Source organism: Solanum dulcamara, chromosome 9, assembly GCF_947179165.1.
Source record: "Solanum dulcamara chromosome 9, daSolDulc1.2, whole genome shotgun sequence".
In the NCBI taxonomy this organism is placed as follows: domain Eukaryota; kingdom Viridiplantae; phylum Streptophyta; class Magnoliopsida; order Solanales; family Solanaceae; genus Solanum; species Solanum dulcamara.
The window spans coordinates 11,416,865-11,438,643 of record NC_077245.1 but is presented as its reverse complement, the minus strand read 5'-3'; the positions used below and the strand labels follow the sequence as shown (position 1 = coordinate 11,438,643).

At 32.1% G+C, this 21,779-nt stretch overlaps 2 protein-coding genes and 1 long non-coding RNA gene across 4 annotated transcripts; all 3 read right to left on the bottom strand.

The window, feature by feature from the left end:
* Positions 1 to 245: 245 nt before the first annotated feature.
* LOC129904057 (dynamin-related protein 4C-like) lies at positions 246 to 2,676 on the bottom strand. The gene has a single exon (XM_055979584.1). It carries the CDS (start codon positions 2,630 to 2,632, stop codon positions 608 to 610), a length of 2,025 nt encoding a protein of 674 aa, XP_055835559.1. The 5' UTR covers positions 2,633 to 2,676; the 3' UTR covers positions 246 to 607.
* Positions 2,677 to 10,652: 7,976 nt separating this feature from the next.
* LOC129903907 (uncharacterized) lies at positions 10,653 to 15,859 on the bottom strand. Of its 2 annotated transcripts, none has more exons than XM_055979427.1 (10): positions 15,751 to 15,859; positions 15,616 to 15,677; positions 13,923 to 14,042; positions 13,710 to 13,809; positions 13,540 to 13,620; positions 13,374 to 13,423; positions 13,124 to 13,274; positions 12,993 to 13,049; positions 11,061 to 11,182; positions 10,653 to 10,988 (listed from the first exon to the last, which is right to left on the bottom strand). In XM_055979427.1, exons 1-10 carry the CDS (start codon positions 15,763 to 15,765, stop codon positions 10,784 to 10,786), a joined length of 963 nt encoding a protein of 320 aa, XP_055835402.1. In that variant the 5' UTR covers positions 15,766 to 15,859; the 3' UTR covers positions 10,653 to 10,783. The 2 variants fall into 2 exon arrangements, with proteins under 2 accessions (XP_055835402.1, XP_055835403.1); XM_055979428.1 differs by having other exon boundaries at positions 15,646 to 15,677.
* Positions 15,860 to 18,991: 3,132 nt separating this feature from the next.
* LOC129903485 (uncharacterized) lies at positions 18,992 to 21,579 on the bottom strand. The gene is made up of 3 exons (XR_008770282.1): positions 21,306 to 21,579; positions 20,214 to 20,266; positions 18,992 to 19,423 (listed from the first exon to the last, which is right to left on the bottom strand). It is a non-coding gene; the product is annotated as an uncharacterized LOC129903485 (long non-coding RNA).
* Between the last annotated feature and the right edge of the window lie 200 nt (positions 21,580 to 21,779).

The window sequence follows — 21,779 nt, the reverse complement described above, 5'->3', positions numbered from 1 at the left end:
TATTTCCCGTAGAAACAATAGTATTCAAGCCTTATGTTTTGATTTTCTACTGCTGAAATAATTTTATCTATATGCACCGAGTCACTGACAGTTGAAATTTGTTTTGAACCACTTCTCAAGTGAACACCAGCATAAATTTCCTTGATAAACATGTCACTATATTGAGGCATTTATGGTAAATTTAATAGGAATTCCTCAGAAAACTACAAAAGCAGAACGATTTCAAGTTCGTTCAATTAGGGCAATAAGACAAATAAACATGATTTGCATTTAACTGATAACTAGAAAGTCAAGAACTACATACAAGCAAGGGCACAGACACTTCAATTCCTACTGTAGGAATTCCACAACTAAACTACTTAATATTAGCTTGTCCCCTTCTGCAAACTCCGATTCATATTCTGACCTTCCCATCTTCATCTCTCCGGCTCAGGGCCTCATTAGCGTGCTCGTCTGCGATACTTCTCCAGGAGCCTACAGACATTTTGTGAAACCAAAACATAGTACTAATCTACTTTGGTAGTTGGATATTAGGAGATAAACTAGATATTAGGAAGATTGGCTGAATGGACAAGGAGTGCCCTGCTCATTAGTACCACATATTAATCTAGGCACTTTCATGATCATCATGAAGTGAAATCCTGTCCATGATATTGGCCACCACCTCTTTGGACTCCTTGAGCAACCTGACACTATTTTTGAGCCTATTGCGTTTCTCAGCAACCAATGGCGATTCATCAAGCATTCTTTCAATACCACCACCATGAGGTGCCATCAGATCTAGAATGATCTCGTCTTCCATCTCCTTATTAATCATGTTTCGAATGCTGAACATTATGTGCAAGGCCATAGAATCCACCAGCCTCATTAGCACAATTTTCCAATAGGCCATCATTCTCATCTTCAAATCGAAAGCCTGTTGCACCACATCTAGATGCTCTCTCAAATGACCAACCTCGATTTCTCCTACACCTTCAAGGTTTATCACGGAATACTTCCAACGATCATTCATAATCTCCATGAACATGTCCTGTTGAGCCATGAACTTACTATACGTAGCAAAATAATCAGGATTACAAGTGTAATCAGTCAGCTTTTCCATCCCAATGATTCCCCTTACCCAATCAACTGATTCATTCTTCTTCTTGGCAATCAAGTTTTGGGCTGCTCTTCTAGTAGAAGACTGAAGCTGTGGATAGTTCTCACAATGGTACATCAAAACTTTGATAACAACTCTCTCCAAGTAATTCCACAGTTTCCCCACAAAATCCTCTGGAGAGGAAGCAATTCCCTTCACTTTTCTCTGCAAAACATTAAGGAAAACAGCTCGAGGAAGGAAGTTTGGCAATCCAATCCCTTTCGTTTCCTGTAAAACCATGATCTCTTCCATCAAGAATCCCTCCATTTCCCCAAAATTCTTGGAATGTATTTCTTTAGAGTATTGATCAAGCATTTCAACCAATCTAGCTGCAGAGTGCATTTCTTTTTCATCAGGGTACTCATCAAACTCCCCACTTAGAAGAATTTTCTTTAATGAATCCTTTGATGAATTCAGAATGCGCATAAATGCCGTCAGAGCTTCAGGCACAGAAGTTAGATGTTGAGGAAGCCTGTTGAGTTCAGCAAGATTTGCAGCAAGTCTGTCATTGATCTTCCTCACAATTTCAGGCAAGCATTTTGAAATAATGCTTGCTTGAATACGCACCAGCTTTTGTGCTAGAACAGGAATGCTAACCATCGATTTATCAATCTTGGATAGAAGTGGATGAGTTGAAAAAAGCCTTCCCTCATCACTCCTTGCATCTTCATAGGACTCATTCCCAATTCTATTTCTCACACAAACATAGCCAAGCCCTATATTCACTTCATCAGCAGTAACCTTTTCAAGCAGCCCTTCAGGGGCTTTATCAGCTTTTGTGACAACAGCCAGAGTCCTTTCCCCTGTTTTGTCCACTTTCTGAGACATCCTAATAGACTCACAAGTAGGGAAATCAACCGTAGCTGATAAAACATTCAAGATTATGCTTTCTTCAGGAACTATATATTTCATAATAATATCACGAATTTGCTCATAAATGTCTTCAGGTTGTCCTTGTACAGCAACTCTAGTGATGCCAGGTAAATCCACCATGGTCAAATCAGGGACACCATTTTTTTTAACTACTAATGTTAAAGGGTTGTTAGATATGCCCTTACCATGGCCAGCAATCTCATCAGTAGCAAGAACGATAGCATCTGCAATGCCAATTTCATCAACAGGGATTGACTTATTATTGTATTCCAAATGAAGATTTGGTGCAGTGATGTTTGGATCATTCTGCAGCCTCATGACAAGGGGTACCCTGGTGCAAATGCCTTGTCCTCTAGGAAGACTGATCCCAGCAAGGGATTCGAGAACACTAGACTTTCCAGAAGATTGATCCCCGACTACTACGATGGTTGGAAGCTGGATACCTTCTTGCATGATGTTAAGGTGTCGGAGTTTGTCTATACAATCAAGAAGTGGACGAATTCTATCATTGAAAGATGCAACAATAGGAGGATGAACAGCACAAGCTACTGCTGCAAGAGGTTTTGGATCAAAAATTTCAATTGAATCAGAAATGCAACCATTGACGTTTTGGTAGGCCATATTTTCTTGATACTCTATTAAGTAGGGGAAAAAATGGTTTTTAAGGTTTCTTTGAGAGGTGAAAATGGTTGTGGTTATGGTGAAGTTTATAAAGAACTTAAAAGGGGAATAAGGTTCTGATTTTTCTACTGTAGTTGATAAAGTTGAGTGTCTATACATATGAATTTAACTAATGAATGAGTTTGATTCGTTTTTGCTTTTAGTGGTTATTTTAAATGAGATATCTTAGAATTAAGTCTAGAATAAGTTTATACGTTTAAATGATGATATATATCATCAATCAAATGTTATATAAATTTTATCTATATCTTAATCCTGAGATATTCACCTTATTATATTCAAAAGATCATTTCCTGTTTACAGGAATTAGCTTCCATGGGATATAAATTGTGCAATAAAAAAATAAAGGGTGTTGCTTAGACTGTTCAATAGTAAGACAAATGATTGTACTTTAAAGTGAGTGTGAGAATATGACTTTAAAATTGATTGAGAAAGCTCACATGAAACCTACGACTTGTATAGACTTTCATTTTCGAATGAATGTACACTTAATCAGTATTTTAGGGTATATTAGTAGATAACAAATTATGACATGAGCTATTAATATATAAATAAACATGGATAAAGACAAACTATCCTCAATACATCAAACCAATAGTCGTAGTATAATTAATCTCAATATTACTATATAATACACCAAATTTAATACTATTCATATATATTCTACAGAATAATTTTTACTATACTGGTGAGAACTTAACCACCAAGGAAGAGAGGAAAGCTTTGAGAAAAGACAAGGAAACAAGGAACTTGTCCTCAGTTCTTTTTTTGTGGTGCTTTTGTTGATGATGAATAGACACATAGTACGAACAAAACTACAATTTATCCATTGGTCATTGATAAAGAAAAAGTTGAGAGGTACCCTTTTTCAAACTTAGCTCATAAATAAGAAGATTCATAGTTTTATCTATGATAAATTTCAGGATGACGAATTATTTACCTAGTTAGTTTAGATTTTACTTTGGTGTAGGGGTAAAATTATAATTCAATTTTATATTTTAGAGCTTTTCATTTTTAATAATACTAATTTAATATATGTGTACCGCCTTAATTAATATATATTATGTGTTAATCCATATCATTGAGTAGACAATTTTAAAAATTATGTAAATATTATCAAGTAATATATTTAAGCTACAAAATAAATATACATAAAAAAGTAGACAAAAATAGAGAACTTGCTATTTTAACTTCCCTATTGTTATGTCGAAAAAAGACGGTTTAAAATTAATTTCAACTTTATAGAGAAAAAATCAATTTTAGAAAAAAAGGAGTCGCCACTTATTTTTTTTAAAGAAATAAAGAAAATTTAATTTAAAAGACCCTAACAGATTTAAGTCTTAAAAATTCAGAGAAAAAGGTACGAGGTTTATTTCCACTTTGAGAAGGTGTTAAGCATTCAAAGTATCCACTAACGCGCGGTTATCCGACGATTTAAAAAATTATTTGACTAACTTTTAAAAATATTAATTTAAAAGAAAACGAAGACTTTAAAATTATTTTTTTAGAAAAAATAATCAAACTTAAACATTGAAAATAATATAGATGTATATAAAAAAAGTAAAAGCTTATCAAATAACTAAGTAAAGGTAGAAAATCATTTAAAGAGTAAAATTAACTTGAATTGATTTATCTTTAGAAGAATCTAATTAAGTTAAAATAAATTAAAATTAATATCTAAACAAGCATAATTAACATAAGTAAATAAATTATTACAATCCGAATCAATATAAATACAATAAATAACACATTAAAATATGGTCCGACACTTAGTTTCTGTACGCCTGGACTAAGTTGTTGGGCCGTCTGCCTTTTGGACCTTAAGCACAATTCCACTATATATCGTAGCTATATATACATTGTATAACGGATTGTATATATACTATATACAATGTATATAATATTATTTATGTATATCAAACTGTATTCCCATTGTAAACCGCATGTTTGTTCTATATATCTGCTATATATCACTGTATATCAGACTGTATATATATTATATACAGTGTTTGTTCCATGTATCTTATGTATATCGATGCATATTACTGTATATCAGATTGTATATACACTGTAAAATTGTATACAGTGTTTTTTCCTTGTATCTGTTGTATATCATTATATATCACTGTATATCAGATTGTATATACACTGTATATAGTATTTCTTCCTTGTATCTTTTGTATATCACTGTATATCACTTTATATCAGACTGTATATATACTATATACAGAATTTATTTCATGTATCTGATGTATATCACTGCATATCACTATATATAACTGTATATCAGAATCTATATACACTGTATACAGTGTTTGTTCCTTGTATATGCTGTATAGAACTATATATCACTGTATATCAGACTGTATATATACTGTATACAGTGTTTAATCCCTGTATCTGTTATATATCACTAAATATCAGGCTGAATATATATTGTATACAGTGTATACAATATTATTTCTATATATCAAACTGTATACACACTGTATATTAGTGTATACGACACTGCTTTCCACCTGTATTCCGTGTATACAGCCCAATATCAATATTCAAATTATGAATATTATTTTCCTTTCTATGTATTAACTTTTCAATCATTTGAGCAAGATGATGGGAGTCCAAAGATGGACTCGAATTGATATCACATGCACCAAAATAAAATTACATAAGCATTTACTCATTTTAAGCTAAATCAAAGAATATATTATGATATTTTAAGTTATCAAATTGATAGGCATCCTAAAAGTGACTAACAACATGCTAACTAGATCAATTTTAAAGAAAGAATTAAATCAATTAGGCAATGAAAGTTATAACTAAATAATAACTTAAGCATATTTTTGATATATAAATCATGTTCAAACCAACCAATCAAATCACACCCTCATACCACTCTCTACAATTATAAATAGGGGTCCTCATTATTCTCAGAAGGAGTTTTTTTTTTAAGAACAAGAAGCAAGAAGAGAGCTCGTGGATCAAAGGCCACAAATTTTTTACAAAGTTCAAGTAATCAAATTCAAACTGAAGTTCAAGATCAAGAACGAAGAAAAAAATATCAAGAAGTTCAAGATCAAATTACTTGTTCATATTTATTATTCGTCATAACCATACAAGTGTTCGTGACGAATAATTCAAATCCAAATTTGAAGACGAAGATTCAAGATCAAGCTATTCAAGCCCTTGACTCTAAATCAAATTCAAGTTCAACATATTTCATATTATTTAAAGAATCAGATGATTATTATAGAGATTGTAATACGCACTACATTTTGAAATCAAATATTACACTTTGTTACTCTAATTTTTCGGTCTTGATTATTTATTTTTCTCGGCTCAAAAATTTGTTGTTTACAGGACTGAAAGAGTATAAAAATAAATTTCAGCATTTATGCTAAGCCCAAGTTTCTTGAAATTTTTCATTTCAAAATTGTATTCCCACGAAAGGATTCCCACGATCTAATCAAGTGCTACGAGAATATGTCAATATATTATACAGTATAAATGATACGGTGTTTAAATAATGATATATGTGTTATACATATTTGTTTGACAAGGGAAAATAATGAAATTAAATTGACAAAACATTAAGAAAGTGGGCCAAATCCATATGCCAAATGGACAGCGTAGGTGACATAGGAAAAATTACTTACTCACTCAAACATTCATACCTTTTATACTAATTAAATGTATGTCTTTGAACAATTATATATTATTTTACTATTTAATAACTTTGTACCAAATTTATAGTGAGATACATCACTTCTTCAAAATAAGCCTAAAATGGATTCCCTATGTATCTACCCATCTAATCACCCCCTAGAATCTAGATTATGCCTCTCACTCTCAAGTCTCAATAAGCCCAATTTCTCTTCCCATCTTCTTTAGTTATTCACCATCATTTGACTGAAAATAAAGTACTATACATTCAAATTTTAAGATTCGGCGAAGTAAAAATGTCAAATACATATATCTGGCGAAATAATGTGGTAGTAAAGATGCATCTTATTGCTGATACTCAAACTAACGAGAAGAATTTTGAATTTTTTTAGGGGATAAAGGATAGGACATATCCTCATGAGTCATTAATTAGCGCGATTCACTCCTAAATTAGCGTGATACATCTAGCGAAATAAATATAGTATGAAATATAATTTCAAAAATTAAATTAAAGACACATAATTATACACTAAACTACTAAAATTTATGGGTAAATTACCCTTTTACACATATTCCCCTAATATATTTACTTTTATTCCCATATACATATCATTTATGTATCAGATTCATAATGTATTTTTAAAAGGAATTTTTTTTTGGAGATTTTATATTTCTGATACATCATGTTTAAGTGTCAGTTTCTGTTGTTTTAATTTTTAATGATTCTGATACATATATATTTATGTATCAGATACATAATGTCTTTTTCAAATGTATTTTTTTGGAGATTTTCTATTTCTGATACATCATGTTTAAGTGTCAGTTTCTGTTGTTTTAATTTTTAATGATTCTGATACATATACATTTATGTATCAGATACATAATATCTTTTTCAAATGTATTTTTTTGGAGATTTTCTATTTCTGATACATCATGTTTAAGTGTCAGTTTCTGTTGTTTTAATTTTTAATGATTCTGATACATATCATTTATGTATCAGATACATAATGTCTTTTTCAAATGTATTTTTTTGGAGATTTTCTATTTCTGATACATCATGTTTAAGTGTCAGTTTCTGTTGTTTCAAGTTTTAACGAAGCTGATACATATCATTTATGTATCAGATACATAATGTCTTTTTCAAATGCAATTATTTGAGATTTACTATTTTTGATACATTATGTTTAAGTCTCAGTTTCTGTTATTTCAAGTTTTAATGATTCTGATACATATACATTTATGTATCAGATACATAATGTCTGTTTCGTATGCAATTTTTTGAGAATTATTATTTCTGATACATCATCTTTAAGTCTCAGTATTTGTTATTTTCAAGTTTTAATGATTCTGATACATATACATTTATGTATCAAATACATAATGTTTTTTTCAAATGCATTTTTTTGAAGATTTACTATTTCTGATATATCATGTGTAAGTGTAATATTTTGATGTTTCAAGTTTTAATGATTCTGATACTTCTACATTTATGTATCAGAATATAATATATAATTGTTTCTGATACATCTTCTGTATGTATCAGATTCTCATCTCATGCATCAGAAATTTTAATGCATATGATACATCGTATTTATGTATAAAGTTCAAGTTGTATTTAACCATTTTCATGTCAATGCAGGGAATGAAATACGTCATCAAGAAGATCCCGTCCCACCCATTGAGATTCGGAACGGCATATAGGGCTAATTTTCTTGATGATTTTGAATCATCAATAGGTGGAGATATTGTTGTCAGAAGGCCATGGATGGTTGTGTTAGCAATAACGACGATCCAAAAAAAACTAGGAGAGACATCTCTCCAAACCAAGGAGAACTGATTGATGTCCAGTAGTTTTTTTTTATAGTAAACATTTTAGGTGATTCTGATTCTTTTAATGTATCTGATACATAAACTGTAATGTATCAGATTTAATATGTTTTAATATTTCCATACATCAGATTTACTATGTTTTTCTCTGGTGTCAAAATCGAATATAAAATCAAAGTTTATGTTTTATATTTCTACTGTATCAAACTTGTATCGAGTATAATATTTATAAGTGTCACATTTTGTGAATTCTGATACATGAATCAAGTTTTATTTATTATGATACATCATGCACATGTATCAGATTCTCATTTCTCAATATTTAATGATTCCGATACATTAATTTTTAAAATTCATGTACATAACTGTCGCCTTCTTTAATAGATCAGTAATTGATATAAAGAGTCAATCTTTTATCCATAAATAGCTGATGTGCATTAACTATTCTATAGCTAAAGTTATGTATCAGATACATAACTTATGTATCAACAAAAGTGAAAAAATAACTGAAATCAAATTCGGTATGAATTGATGCTCTGTTTTTTCCATTCGAGACGACGCTCTGTTTTTTGGCTTGAATCTTCATGGACATAACAATTAATTTTTTTAACAATTGATGTATCAGATACATAACTTATGTATCACCAAAACTGAAAAAAAATTGAAATCGAAGTTGGTTTGAATTTATGCTCTGTTTTTTTGGCTTGAATCTTCAACTTCACAACCGTTATTTTTTAACCAAATTAATCTCATTAATTAGATTAGTAATTGATTTAAAGAACCAATCATCCCTTATATTAAGATATTATCCATAAATAGATGATCTTCATTAATTTACTCATTAGATAATTGATGTATCAGATACAAAACTAATGTATCAGAAAAGTTGAAAAAAAAGAGATATCGGATAATTTTGATACAATGAGGGATATATAGTAATTAGACTTTTTCATTATGGGGTTTAGGTAAAGTTTACAAAATTTATATTGGTAATAAAAGAGAAGACTGCAAGAACATAAGCCCCGTTCAGTTAGCCCAGTTTAAACTGGGCCACGTGAATAACTGTTAGAATTGGCCAATATCACTCCCGAGCAGAAGTCCATATAGGCTCCACCTCGTCTCAGCCCAAGCCCATTTTTAAGTGGGCTTCAAACTCCTTCAGCCCGTGAAGCTAATTCGTTACCGAACCTGCATCTCTGCAGAAATGGCCCGGGGACTTTCCTGGGCCCTGGCCCACTTAGAGAGCAGACCTGGACCCATTCACATCGTCTTGCAGTCAAGATGCAATGTATGTACTGACAACGCTATTAAAAAGAAGCAAAAGCAATAAGCAGTACACGGTGTGGGACTTTTCTAAACTAATTAAGTGGAACCATATAGCATTCAACTTTCAAGTGGTACATTCTAATGAGTTGCTAGAGGCTTATATGCTGCTATGAAGAGAGCATGAAGGACTGTCTGTATGTCATTTATTCTGTACTAGATTTTGCTATGTTGCTTTTCGTGGTGAATTTTGAGGTCACTGCATTTGGTGTATGTCAATGCCTGCATCATTCTTCCAATATATTTAGCTATCTTGTCGCTTACATGCTACTTTTGGCTATAGTCGACTCATATCCGCTGCAGTTTGTGGACTGCATTTTTAGATCTTGCAACTGTTTGTACTCTTACTCTAGCTGAATCTGGTGAAGTCTGAAGGCCAGAGGCTTCTTCTCCCGGAGTCATCAGGAATACCACCTGCATAGATTTTTGTTGAGCCTCTCCTTCCAATGTCTGGAGGTTTTCAGTAGCTTATGCTACAAATTATCTGGCCAACTCATCTATCCTATATAAGTGTCATGAATAGAAGATGCAGTAGCTGAAAAAACAATCTATGACCTTGTTAATCTCGTACTGAATGTTGATGTAACTATGAGTAGTTGGATGAATTAGTTGATCTAGATTTTTACCTTTAAAGTTTCAAGAGCATCAAATTTTAGATGTTATCCATAAAAACAAATAATTGTAGAGCAATCTATTGGAAAAAATCCACAAAAAAAAGACATGCACTAAACTCGTGCTATGCTCAAAATTAGCTCAGGATCCATAGAAGAGAAGAAATCACATTGGAACTATATTATACAATCTATCTGTGAAGAGAAAATTATTTTACAATGTGAAATATTTTTAAGCATTCTTTAGGTTATAACTTACACGTTACAAACTCTTTTAGCTCATAGTTTTTTCAAGTTTTCGTAAAATAAGACTTACCTGGGATGTGAGCAGCACATTTTTCATAAACTCACAAGACCAAAGAGAATGTATTGAATTAAACTATAAATAGCCTATGACTAATTTAGAACATGTGCACCAGTGGTAGAATAGTACCCTGCCACGGTACAGACCTGGGTTCGATTTCTGGCTGGTGCAACCCCCTTTTTGTCGATAATATTAATCACAAGAAATACTCATTTTACAAAATTAATACAAATTAACAAAACTAGTTTCATGTTTTAAATGATCATAATCTTCTTGTACAAACTTGAGCATTAAGGATTCTTTTAGGGGAAGGTTACAAACTTGAGCATTAAGGATTCTTTTAGGGGAAGGTATGTATCCTCATTATAAGCCAGCAAAAGACCTAAGTTTCTCAATTATGGAGTCTATAACGGAATGGGAGTTCTTAGTGCCTGTCAATGGCAGATGTTTTGGAGCTTCAACTCTGTCAAAATAAAATGCTCCAGTGACCAACTTCTCTTTTGGTTGTAAAGCCAACCAGATAACTGTATCTGCACCTTCCTCACTACTTCTAAGTTTTCCTTCAAACCTACAAAACATGAATTTCATGTATCATGACTATTATTAAAGCAAGGATCATCTATCAAGACGATTAACTTACGATTTAGAAAAATCCGGCAAACTCTTGGCTACTCCAGGCGTCTCGGCCCACCCTGGATGCATGGAGTAGAAACCAACACCTTTATCCTTGTACATTTCAGCCCATTTTTCTGTCAGTGCAATCTGAAATGAAAGATACACAATCCATTGAGTTGATGGCAGCTTTGACAAATATGATATAGTTTTGTTCTAGAAAGCAGAGAGAGTTGTAATTTAGATGGGGAGAAAACAAGCAAGACACATGAAAGAAATATACATTTGTTGATTTGGAGGATCATAATGAAACATGCATGTCGGTACATCCTGTTTATCTATACTACACTAGATACAAAGAAAATCACATACAAAATTTAAAGGAGGGACAAATGTTTTGTCATGACTCATGACCAAGTAGTAAACTTTTTTACTGAGTTCTAAAACATAATGAAAGGGGGAACTCTAAAGCTGTTCCACTGTAAAAAGTTAGAAAGGATTACTCCCTACTTTATCAATGGTTCTATTTAAATATTAACTCACGGTGAAGGATTTGATGTCCTAGCAAGATGGATAAAAATGCACTATATTTGTCCATGTGACTTAAGGAGATCCTATCATCAACTAATTTCTTCGAATAAACCATATGAGTGGCATTGCAAAATTCGGTTCTGAACAAGGTAAAGGCATTAATTGGGATCAACAAATCGAAGTTTCAATTTGCTGTAAGATAAAACTGAAAAAAAAAAATCTAGGAATGAGGGGAGACAAACGGCCATAGCTATCAAAGATTAAAATACACATCTCTTACATGATCATTCAGATATCTGTAGGAGCCTTGTTCTCGGCATACTCATAAGCTAGGTAAATGAAATCAGGATATCACTTTATGAATAAAAATCATGCTTCCACACACACATACATTTGCAAGAGACTTGTTAATGCTAGTAATACATGAGGAGTGTGTTGAATTCATGATGTCCATCCAAAGAGAGTTTGCACGGAACGCAGAGAATTCATAACTTCATTATCAAAGGCCAAGAAACACCAGATTGTGAGCATATCAGTCAGAAAAGAAAAATTACTCAGACCACAACTCAAGCATATAATTTAAACATATAAAGAAGTAGCCATAATATATCTGGGAAAAAGAATGAAGAAAACCTTCCAGCCTTTGAATCAGACATTCTAGAGAAAGTTCTTCCCTTTTTTTTCCTAAAAAGAAGGACTAAATGACATCACATTTCTTTATATAGTATTATAACTAACAAATGGGAGTTTATAGAGGGAGGATTGTTCATGGAACTTCAATAAACTTCTTAGATGAAACTTTAAATATTTTGAAGCAAAATATTCTCTTATGCCAATTGTGATGAACCAACTCTTCTAGGTTTTTTACGCCAAGAAGGATATTTACACATCAAGGAGCAAACCTTTATGTTACAAATAGGGGGAGGAAAATCACTTGTTTCTCTAGGATCTATAACTCACTATAAACAGAAAACAACAAGCAGCATTTGAGAATAATGTTTTCTCAGACTTCATACTAAAACCTACCTTAATGGAGGAAATATTCAAACATAAGGCAGGTTCTTCATAATTTCATAAGGCGGACAAAGAGGATGGAAGAGGGGGATAGATATTAAGTTCACGTCTATCATTAGAAAAACTTCACTCTAACATAACAACATTGAGTTTTTATAGGTGTCAACAGAGACTTCTAGACTCACACTTACTATATGCATGGGCACAAACATTATGAACTTAGCCGCAATGATAATGATAGCTTAAAAGCATGCACTTAGTAAGCATAAAGGCTATGCACCAATCACATTGATGTCCTAAAAGTCACATGAATAACATCAAAATGCTTGCACTAGATAATTCTAGAATATTCAAAATTACTTTCCAATAACAATTTTCTTATAAGTACCCTTTTCCAAGACCATTTTTAATTTACCTGAACTCTCTTGTTCCGAGCATACTGTACCACCCCATCAAACATGTCACCACTAAACTGCAAGATAGTTTATCAGATAATAAGTTTTCTAGTAAGATCAAGGTATTAAGAAAATTAGAAACTCCTTGTACCTGTAAATCAGTAGTCAATGGAGACGTGTACATTCCACCAGAGGAAACTGTGATAACACGAGCATCAGGCGCGGCCTTCTTGAGGAGTGGTAACATCAACTCAGTCAAGGTGTAAGTTCCAAGAACATTTGTAGCAAAACTCAGCTCATATCTGTTTTTTAGATTACAAAAGGATATCATTAACCTTTGAACAGCCGTCCAGTTGAGTTTTTATGAAAGCATTCAGAAGCATTAACATAAGCCTGCCTACCCTTCTGGTGTGATGACACGATTAGCTTCAAGCAGGCCAGCATTATTAACCTTTTCATACATATATATAGAGAGAGAGAAAAAAAAAACTGGTCAAGAAGAATCGCAATCATCTAAGAAGACCATTAGATGGTGTCCAATGAAAACGTTCACAAATGAGAAAATACCAGGACATGTACTGGCACCTCTTTTGAACAAAACCTGGAAGCGAAGGATTTGACATCATTGATTGATGAAATATCACAAACCTGCCAATATATTTTGAGACAGAAATAACCAATAAACCGAACTTTAAAACATCGTCTCACACCATTCAGATAATAGAAGTAAGAACTACCTCCAAGTAGACATTTTTATTTCCCGTGTTTGAGTGAATTTTGGTAAGAGCAGCCTCTCCCCTTTCTTTATTACGGCATACCATGTAGACGGTTGCCCCACTTGAAATATTCACAATACATAGCTGTTAGTGGTACTGGACAAAGTCTAGTTCTTGAATTGATCTCTCAATGCCAACTCTCTGAGAAAGAAGAACTAAAGGCAAGATAAGCACCGTGCAGCGAGACCCTCAGCAGTTGCGAAACCTATGCCGGAATTTGCACCTGTGACAATGCAATTCTTTCCATCCATTTGAACTTGCATATCTTCTGACTTGAAATTCTTTGCATGTTCCCTAAATTCAATTATTGCCAAAGATTAACTTATCGTATCCTTGAAATTGAAGGGGAGACTTGGAGCAACAGTAAAGTTATCTTTGTGTGACCTATATGTCACTGGTTTGAGCCGTGGAATCATCCATCTACTTTTGCTCAAGGTAGGCTGCCTACATCAAACCCCCTCGATGCGGCCCCTCCCTGGACTGTGAGTGAATGCGGGATGCTTCATGCACGGAGCTACCCGTTCTTTTATACTATCCTCACGACACAAATAAATTCCCATACCACTTTTCAGATAATTTCAATAGAAGGGGAAAAAATGTAACTTGATCACAAAAACAAATCAAGATTATGCTGATCTAAAATCCACCCATCCGTTTCATAAATTGACTCAATCCTCAAATACAGCAGTAAATTCCAAGGCTTAAAAGATAAAAAGCCTTTTCGACATATTTCTTTTTAAGTTCTCCAAGAACAAATAGCTCAAACAAAACCATATTTGACAAATGCAAATTTTCCACTTTAATCTTCACTTCACCCAAAAAACAGGAATTATCAGCTTGATTTGCATAGCCAAAAGCCAATATCCAAAGTCACAGTAACCAGTAACAAATTAATCATCATCTTACAGGGAACTATGTGTATAAGCAGAAATTCTCAGACAGTCAAATCTGCTCATGTTGAAACTCATAAGCAAAATCTGAATGATACTTACTCTTCTATCAACATGTAGCTTTGTAAGCAGGGGAGGATATAAAAGTCCAGTTATGGTTCGATCCAACTCAATAACTTTTGTTCAAATAGTGTCAAGAAGTTAATTAACTAGTAAATTTAGAACCTATCCAGGTAGGATGTATTAGAAAAATAATACATGTACCAGTCATGATATTATTTAATCCTTTGTTTGGTAGAATTTTCAATCTATGTAAAATTGGTAGATCTATTAGTTATACAACGTATGATACTGAATAGGTTGTATAAATAATACATAGCAAACCAATATATTAATACATTGATAAGCATGATTAAAGATAGAACAATCGGTGATACACCAAACTAAGAGCCCGTTTGGATGGACTTAAAAAAAATAACTTTTATGTATAAAGTGTTTTTAGAACTTTAAAGTGATGAAAGTTATTTTTATAAATAAGCAGTTGAGTATTTGGATAAAAGTGCTTAAATGAGGAAAATTATGTGAATTTTAGGATTAAAAAAATAAAATGGGTAGTTTGGGAATTTAGTTAAAATATAAGGGATATAAAACTAATTTTCATGGTCGAAAATGACTTTAAGCACTTAGAAAAAAAAAAGTTAAGAATCCTAGCTTTTCATTTTTGACTACTTTGAGAACTTTCTGGCTTAAAGTTAGCATTAAGCAAACACGTCCAAAAGCTGAAAAGGAACTCAATCCAAACGGGCTCTAAACAGTGAATAAAAAATAATTTCATCATTACTAATACACTGTATTCAGTTGTTCTAAAATTCCGACTTTACCATACTAGGTTGCAGTAATAATTATGAGAAGAACCCACTTCAAATAAATTAAAAAAATTCATACATTTCACACACACAAACAAAAAAGAGACTTACGAAAAAGCAGATTTAGTGAAATTCATATACCCATAAAGCCCAAATGCCGTAGCTCTCAACGTCTGCATTTTTGGAACAACAAGAATCAAATCAAATGAAAGAGAAAAAAAAAAGTGAAATGAAAAGGGTGTCTGCCTTGACAATAAACATGATGAGAATTGAATTTTGAGAGATTGGGAAATTTGAATTTGATTTTCAACAATGGGTTTTATCTTTGTACCAACTTTTCTCTCTGAGTTTACATGTCCCTACTTTGCTACTTGGCTTATCTTCTTCCACGTAAACCCCGCCTATTTTATTAAACTTCTTAGGAAATTATGCGATAAAATTAGCGATTGGATACGTAATGAGATGAAATCTCAATTTTTTTAAAAACTTGATTTAGAAATATTATATCATGATTTCACAATTTTAAAATAAAAAAATTAATTTATATATTTTATAACTACATATTTTTTTGCGATAATATCAAAGAGATGATGATATATTCACGGAATATGACCATGATGATATAGTTACTAATGATATTGACCAATAAATATAGTACACTACAAATCATGTTCGATATTTTTTTTTTGTTGAACTAATGTTTCATGTTATTTTTTTATTGAACTAATGCTCCATCAATAAATATTGTAATTTGTTTTTTAAAATAACAGTTTTGTGATAATATTATACTTTTGTTAATTTTTTTTATTTATTTGGTAAGATTGTATACAAAAATTGAAGCAATTTTGATAATTTTCATAACTTATGAAAATTTTTATGTTTATAACAAAATATAAATTAAAAATTTAAATTATATATTCAAATAAAATTTCACCTCATATAATTTCTCGTATCACCAAACAGGCCCAAAGAAGGTGAACCTAGAAAATCGTCAAAGCTCATCAAATTAGAGGAAATTTTCAAAACACCAATATTTTAGTGTTTATAGGACTCTCTAGCTTATTTCAATATTTATTGAAAATGACAATATTTTAAGTTGCTATTTCGCCTGATTTTGTATTTTTTTTAAAAAAAATGAAAAGAATACAACTAATAAATAACAAATTGGAGAAAAATATGGGAGAAAAATTTTTCAACTATGGTAATGTTTCTCTGAAAATATTCATTTAGTTACATTTCCTTTTATGAGTGCAAAACAGGCGACTCAATTCTATCTTTTCTCTCTTCCTCTATTAACGAGCTTAAATCATCATTCTCAATCTTTATTAACGAGATTCAACTCTTGTATAATGCAATTCGATGGATCAAGTTTGTGGCTAAAAAAAAGGAGATCTATACTGACAAATTAAAATTGTGTTAAATTCAATCAGGTATTTCGAATTCAATTTTTGTTTAGAATTCTATTTGTTTTGAACCTCCAAATTTCGTTTAAATCAACAAGAAGCCTACTATTACTTTTAGGGAAATTCAGACTACTACAAGACTTATTTTGTCAGGTGAATTGGCTAAGCATGTTGTTTTTGAAGGGACTAAGGTTGTGACTAAGTTTACTAACAACTAGTATTTGAATTTGGGTATCTTTTTGGATTTTTGGTCAATGTAAAAGATGGTTGTTTTTTATGTTTGATTTATAATTGGCCTTAGTAAGATTACTGCAAATGAACCAAACTTCACTCTTTTGAAAATAAAAATAAAAATTGTTTGAATGTGTTATTGTGAATTCAATTTTTTTCGAATACAATTTTGTTTCAAATTCTCTCAGTTGATGGTGAAGGCAAAACAAATATTGTATGCATTGTGCAAATCTTATTTGATACAGAATTTGCTTCGTCATGTCATTTTTTATCAGAAATCAAAATTGTGAAAAAATAATTTGGATACAAATCGTCTGTTGAGTCCGTTACACTTTGTTTGGAATACAAACGAAATATAGATACATTTTGATGTGTATCTTATAATTGCATATTTTTATATCAAATTTATATCCTGAATTTACTATCCCATCAATTTTGGTCATAGTAAAAACAATTTAACATATGCATACTAATCAATTGTGCAATGTGGATTATGGATACAAATCAAATGTTGAATCGTTTTGAATATTTGTATATTAATTGTTTTGGAGTACAAAGTGATTGTAAAACATTTTATTTTGAAATATGATGTGCTTTAGATATATTTTTTTAATCTTATTTAAAGTGATTGTGATATATTTTGTTTTGTGATACATTTTGTTTTGTGATACGTTTGGAATATTTGTATATTAATCATTTTGTTTGTTGATCTGATTTTGAATACGAATAAGATGAATATTTGTATAATAATGGTTTGAGAATACAATGTGCTTCTTTGCTATTGGAATACAATTTTTATCTGATTGTAATATATTATTTTGGAAAGACAATTAGATATGGGGAACATTAGTTTTCTGATCATGCATTCGGGAAAATGGAACGGAGATAATTGCTATGCTGATTACATGATAGAGGCTATTATGTTTAAGGAGTATGCAACGTTTCAAAATTTAGTGAAGGAGTTCTAAACAAATTGGTGTTGATTCGAGATATAATTGCATGAAGCTGAAGTATAAGATCTAAGATAATATTGCACCTTTGAAAATACACAACGAGATGGGTATACCTATGTATGTGTCATTGAAGAAAGATAACAAAGATTTGTCAAAGTATCATATATGTGTAACTGTTTTTGTGAAGGATGCTGAATTCTTTGAAAGAAATCATCAGGAAAAAAGGGCTTATAATAGATATGTGAAATCTAAAGTGATATAAATATTAAAAGAATACAAATTAAAATGAATAAAATTTTAAAACGGATATAATATTCTAACAGGAAACAATTGTTATATATATTTCATACATTTTTTATGAAAATATGAAATCTCTTTTGGCATAATCTTGGAGTGAATGCAAACAAAAAAGAATAAGATTCACGAAATATGCATGATTTCCCAATTTAAAATTGATAGATATACAAAAGTCATACGTATCAGAGTGAATACAATTGTAGAGAAATGATACAATTTTCTAGAAAAGTAATAATTTGAATACGTAATTAAACCATATAAAGAAAAAATACAATTCTAATTGGCATTACCCTGGAGTGGATACAAATTAAAGAGAAAATAAAAGAAATAAATACAAACTAAAGAGAAAAGGCTACAATTTTATGAAAAAACAACAAATTCGATACGTAATACAACCATTTAAAAAAAATACAATTCTAATTAGTTTGATAAAAAAAATTGTATCCATTTTGTCACGATCCAATCCCGTGGGCCGTGACTAGTGCCCAAACTGGACACTCATATATACACCTGTCAGTAACTAAACATGATAGGGGACTTATACGGGTAGAACTTTGCCTCAAAAAAGTCATATATATATATATCAAAATCACCTGTCTCCTGGGGAGTCACAATCGTCAAAAGATAACATAGTATGTAAACCAACAAGGCTTTCATTACATGTAGGAATGTCCCGCTATATATCATATACAGATACGCAAGCCGACAAGGCTTCCACTACACACTACATTCCAAATATACATGTATATACGCAAGTCGGCAAGGCTGCCACTATGAATGGAGACGTTTCAAAACATTAGTCATACTAGTACAACTGGATAACATCTATATACAACCCACACATATATGCCTACAGACCTCTAAGAATATCAATCATAACATATGACGGGACAAGGCCCCGCAGTACCCCTGGATAAACAAATATATACATCAAAAGGTCGATATCAAACGTCAACGCTCCGGAATAATGGAGCACTTTCAAAATAGCTGGATGGAAATCCTAAACTAGCGGATCCCCGAAATGAGTATCTGTACCTGCGGGCATGAAACGCAGCCCCCCGAAGAGAGGGGGTCAGTACGACATATGTAATGAGTATATAAAGCATAAAATACCATAAATGAGATAATATTTGTAAGGGAAAATCAGGAGACAAGTATAATACCGATAATCAAGAAATTACTGTACCTGTGCCTTATGAAATAAAATCATGCATGATCATATCATATATCATATCCGGCCCATTATGGACTCGGTGAATCTGTCATATACATGTATATCATATTCAGATCATCATGGGGCTCGGCGCCATCATCATATCACCATGTCATCATATCATATCATCATATATATATATACCGTACCCGGCCCTCTAGTGAGGAACTCGGTGAATAATGCAGTAAAACTGTGCACGAATACATATTCGGCCCAGAACTCGGTGAAAGATATATTAACACATGCATGAGTAGAGTAGTGAGTAACCATACGCATTTAAATCATCATTAAAGACTTAATGGAATAATCAAAACAAACCATTATTTGAAAATCAGGATGGTAGTCATTTCAAGTACTCTTTTATTGTCGTTAGGCATTATGCCAAACACAAATTATACCGAAATATGTATTGTATCAAAATATAAATTATGCCAACTAGGATGGCTGGAATCATACTCATGAGACAAGACATAACAATATAAATTCTGTAAACCAAGAACGTTATCCATCCGAATGTATCTAAGAATAGGAGTTTCTTTGGAATTTAAGTATGCGTCGTCTGTTTGTTTCATATGGATCATGCCAAAAGGAAGAAAGGTTAGCTTTACATACCTTTAGCGTTTACTTGCGCTCAATATGTATATGCTGCCCAATATTGTCTCAACCTATATTAAAACGTTAGGCACTACGATTAAGCTATGGAAAGGCATAAAATGTACTTTATCGTTAGTAGGTTATTTCTAAAAAAAAGCTGGACAGTACCTTCTCTTAACGTCATCACCCTTTTTCGAGTATATAAAAGCAAAATTAGGTTTTAGAGCCTGAATGAAAATTTTAGATCTATGAAATAACTTTCCAGAACATCTTCAATGATTCAAAATGAAGCTTTACACAAAGAGTTATGCTAAAATTACTAACAGCAGTCCCATCCAAAAACGGGTTTGCAAAACACAAAAATCTGAGCAGCAACTCCCTTATACTACTCACTTTCTCCACTTCCAAATCAACCATAAAATCACCAAACAACATCAATAATCACACATTCAAATGCCATGTCAAGACAATCCAAGACGATATTCAAAAATACTTCAAATAACCCACATACAACTACTACATCTTCCAATTATCCTTAATGATCCAGTCTTAACGTTTTATCGAAACACTCCTAAAATAGCCCAACCAATATATAATGCAACATATAACCTTAATTATCATTAATATTCCAAGCTCAACAAGAACAACAACAACCTATCAAAATAGCCCCTAACCAACAACATAAAGATGCTCAAAAACCTTATGAACACCTACAACAAGCCAAGCAAACCACCAACAATTTTTACACCTTATTTCATACTACTTTTCATCCAATTTTTATGGCCTATAACAACAGTCACACACAACCACAACATCATTCATTCATATGCAAGAAAGCCATGTTAATATCACCACAAGTTCTACAACAAATTCAACCTCAACCTTAACCATTTAATTCCTTCAGTCTCATCATAAAATTCATAACAATAACAATCCAATACTAAGCAAAATTAATTCATCCTTTTCTACATCAAGCAGCTCCAAACGTCTCCTACCATGCCTCAACATCAACACCCATAATTTCATACATTCATCACTCATTTATCAACTCACACAAGCTTCAATTACCTTCAAGATAAGGAAAAAATGAAAAAGGAGATGAAATCTTACCTTAGGCTTTTATGACACAATTTGCTTGAAAACTTGAGGGCTTGGTCAAAAATGTTTTTGCTTCTCTAATGGATCCATCCTTTCTTCCATGACCTTGAATAATCACCACACTTAACCCCTCAATTTCTTCCTTACTCTCTAGCTTGTCAGCCTCTCTCTTTCTCTACACTTCCGTTGCTTCTCTCTATCTTCATTTGTTGAAGATGAGAGTTCTTCCTTCTTGGAGAACTCTCTAGAGTTGGAAAAGAAGTGGCTGCAGATTTTTGTCAATAAGGGGACCAAGTGGTTGCCCAAAAGGCCTAATTGTCCCTTACAAAAATGTGGGCCAATAAGAATTGGCCATGTGGCAGTGGGGGACCACTTTTCATTCCACTAATTAACTTAATTCATCTTAATTAATCTCAAATTCCCTCTTAATAATCCAACCATGGTTAATTAATTTATAATATCTTCTAATTAGAATTAGGAATTAAA

Coding starts and splice junctions, on each gene's coding strand:
- LOC129904057 (XM_055979584.1), bottom strand. CDS start 2,632: ATGGCCTACCAAAACGTCAATGGTTGCATTTCTGATTCAATTGAAATT.
- LOC129903907 (XM_055979427.1), bottom strand. Junction 13,275..13,373: donor CGTGTCATCACACCAGAAGG/GTAGGCAGGCTT, acceptor TCTAAAAAACAG/ATATGAGCTGAGTTTTGCTA. Junction 11,183..12,992: donor CTCGGAACAAGAGAGTTCAG/GTAAATTAAAAA, acceptor CTTTCATTTCAG/ATTGCACTGACAGAAAAATG.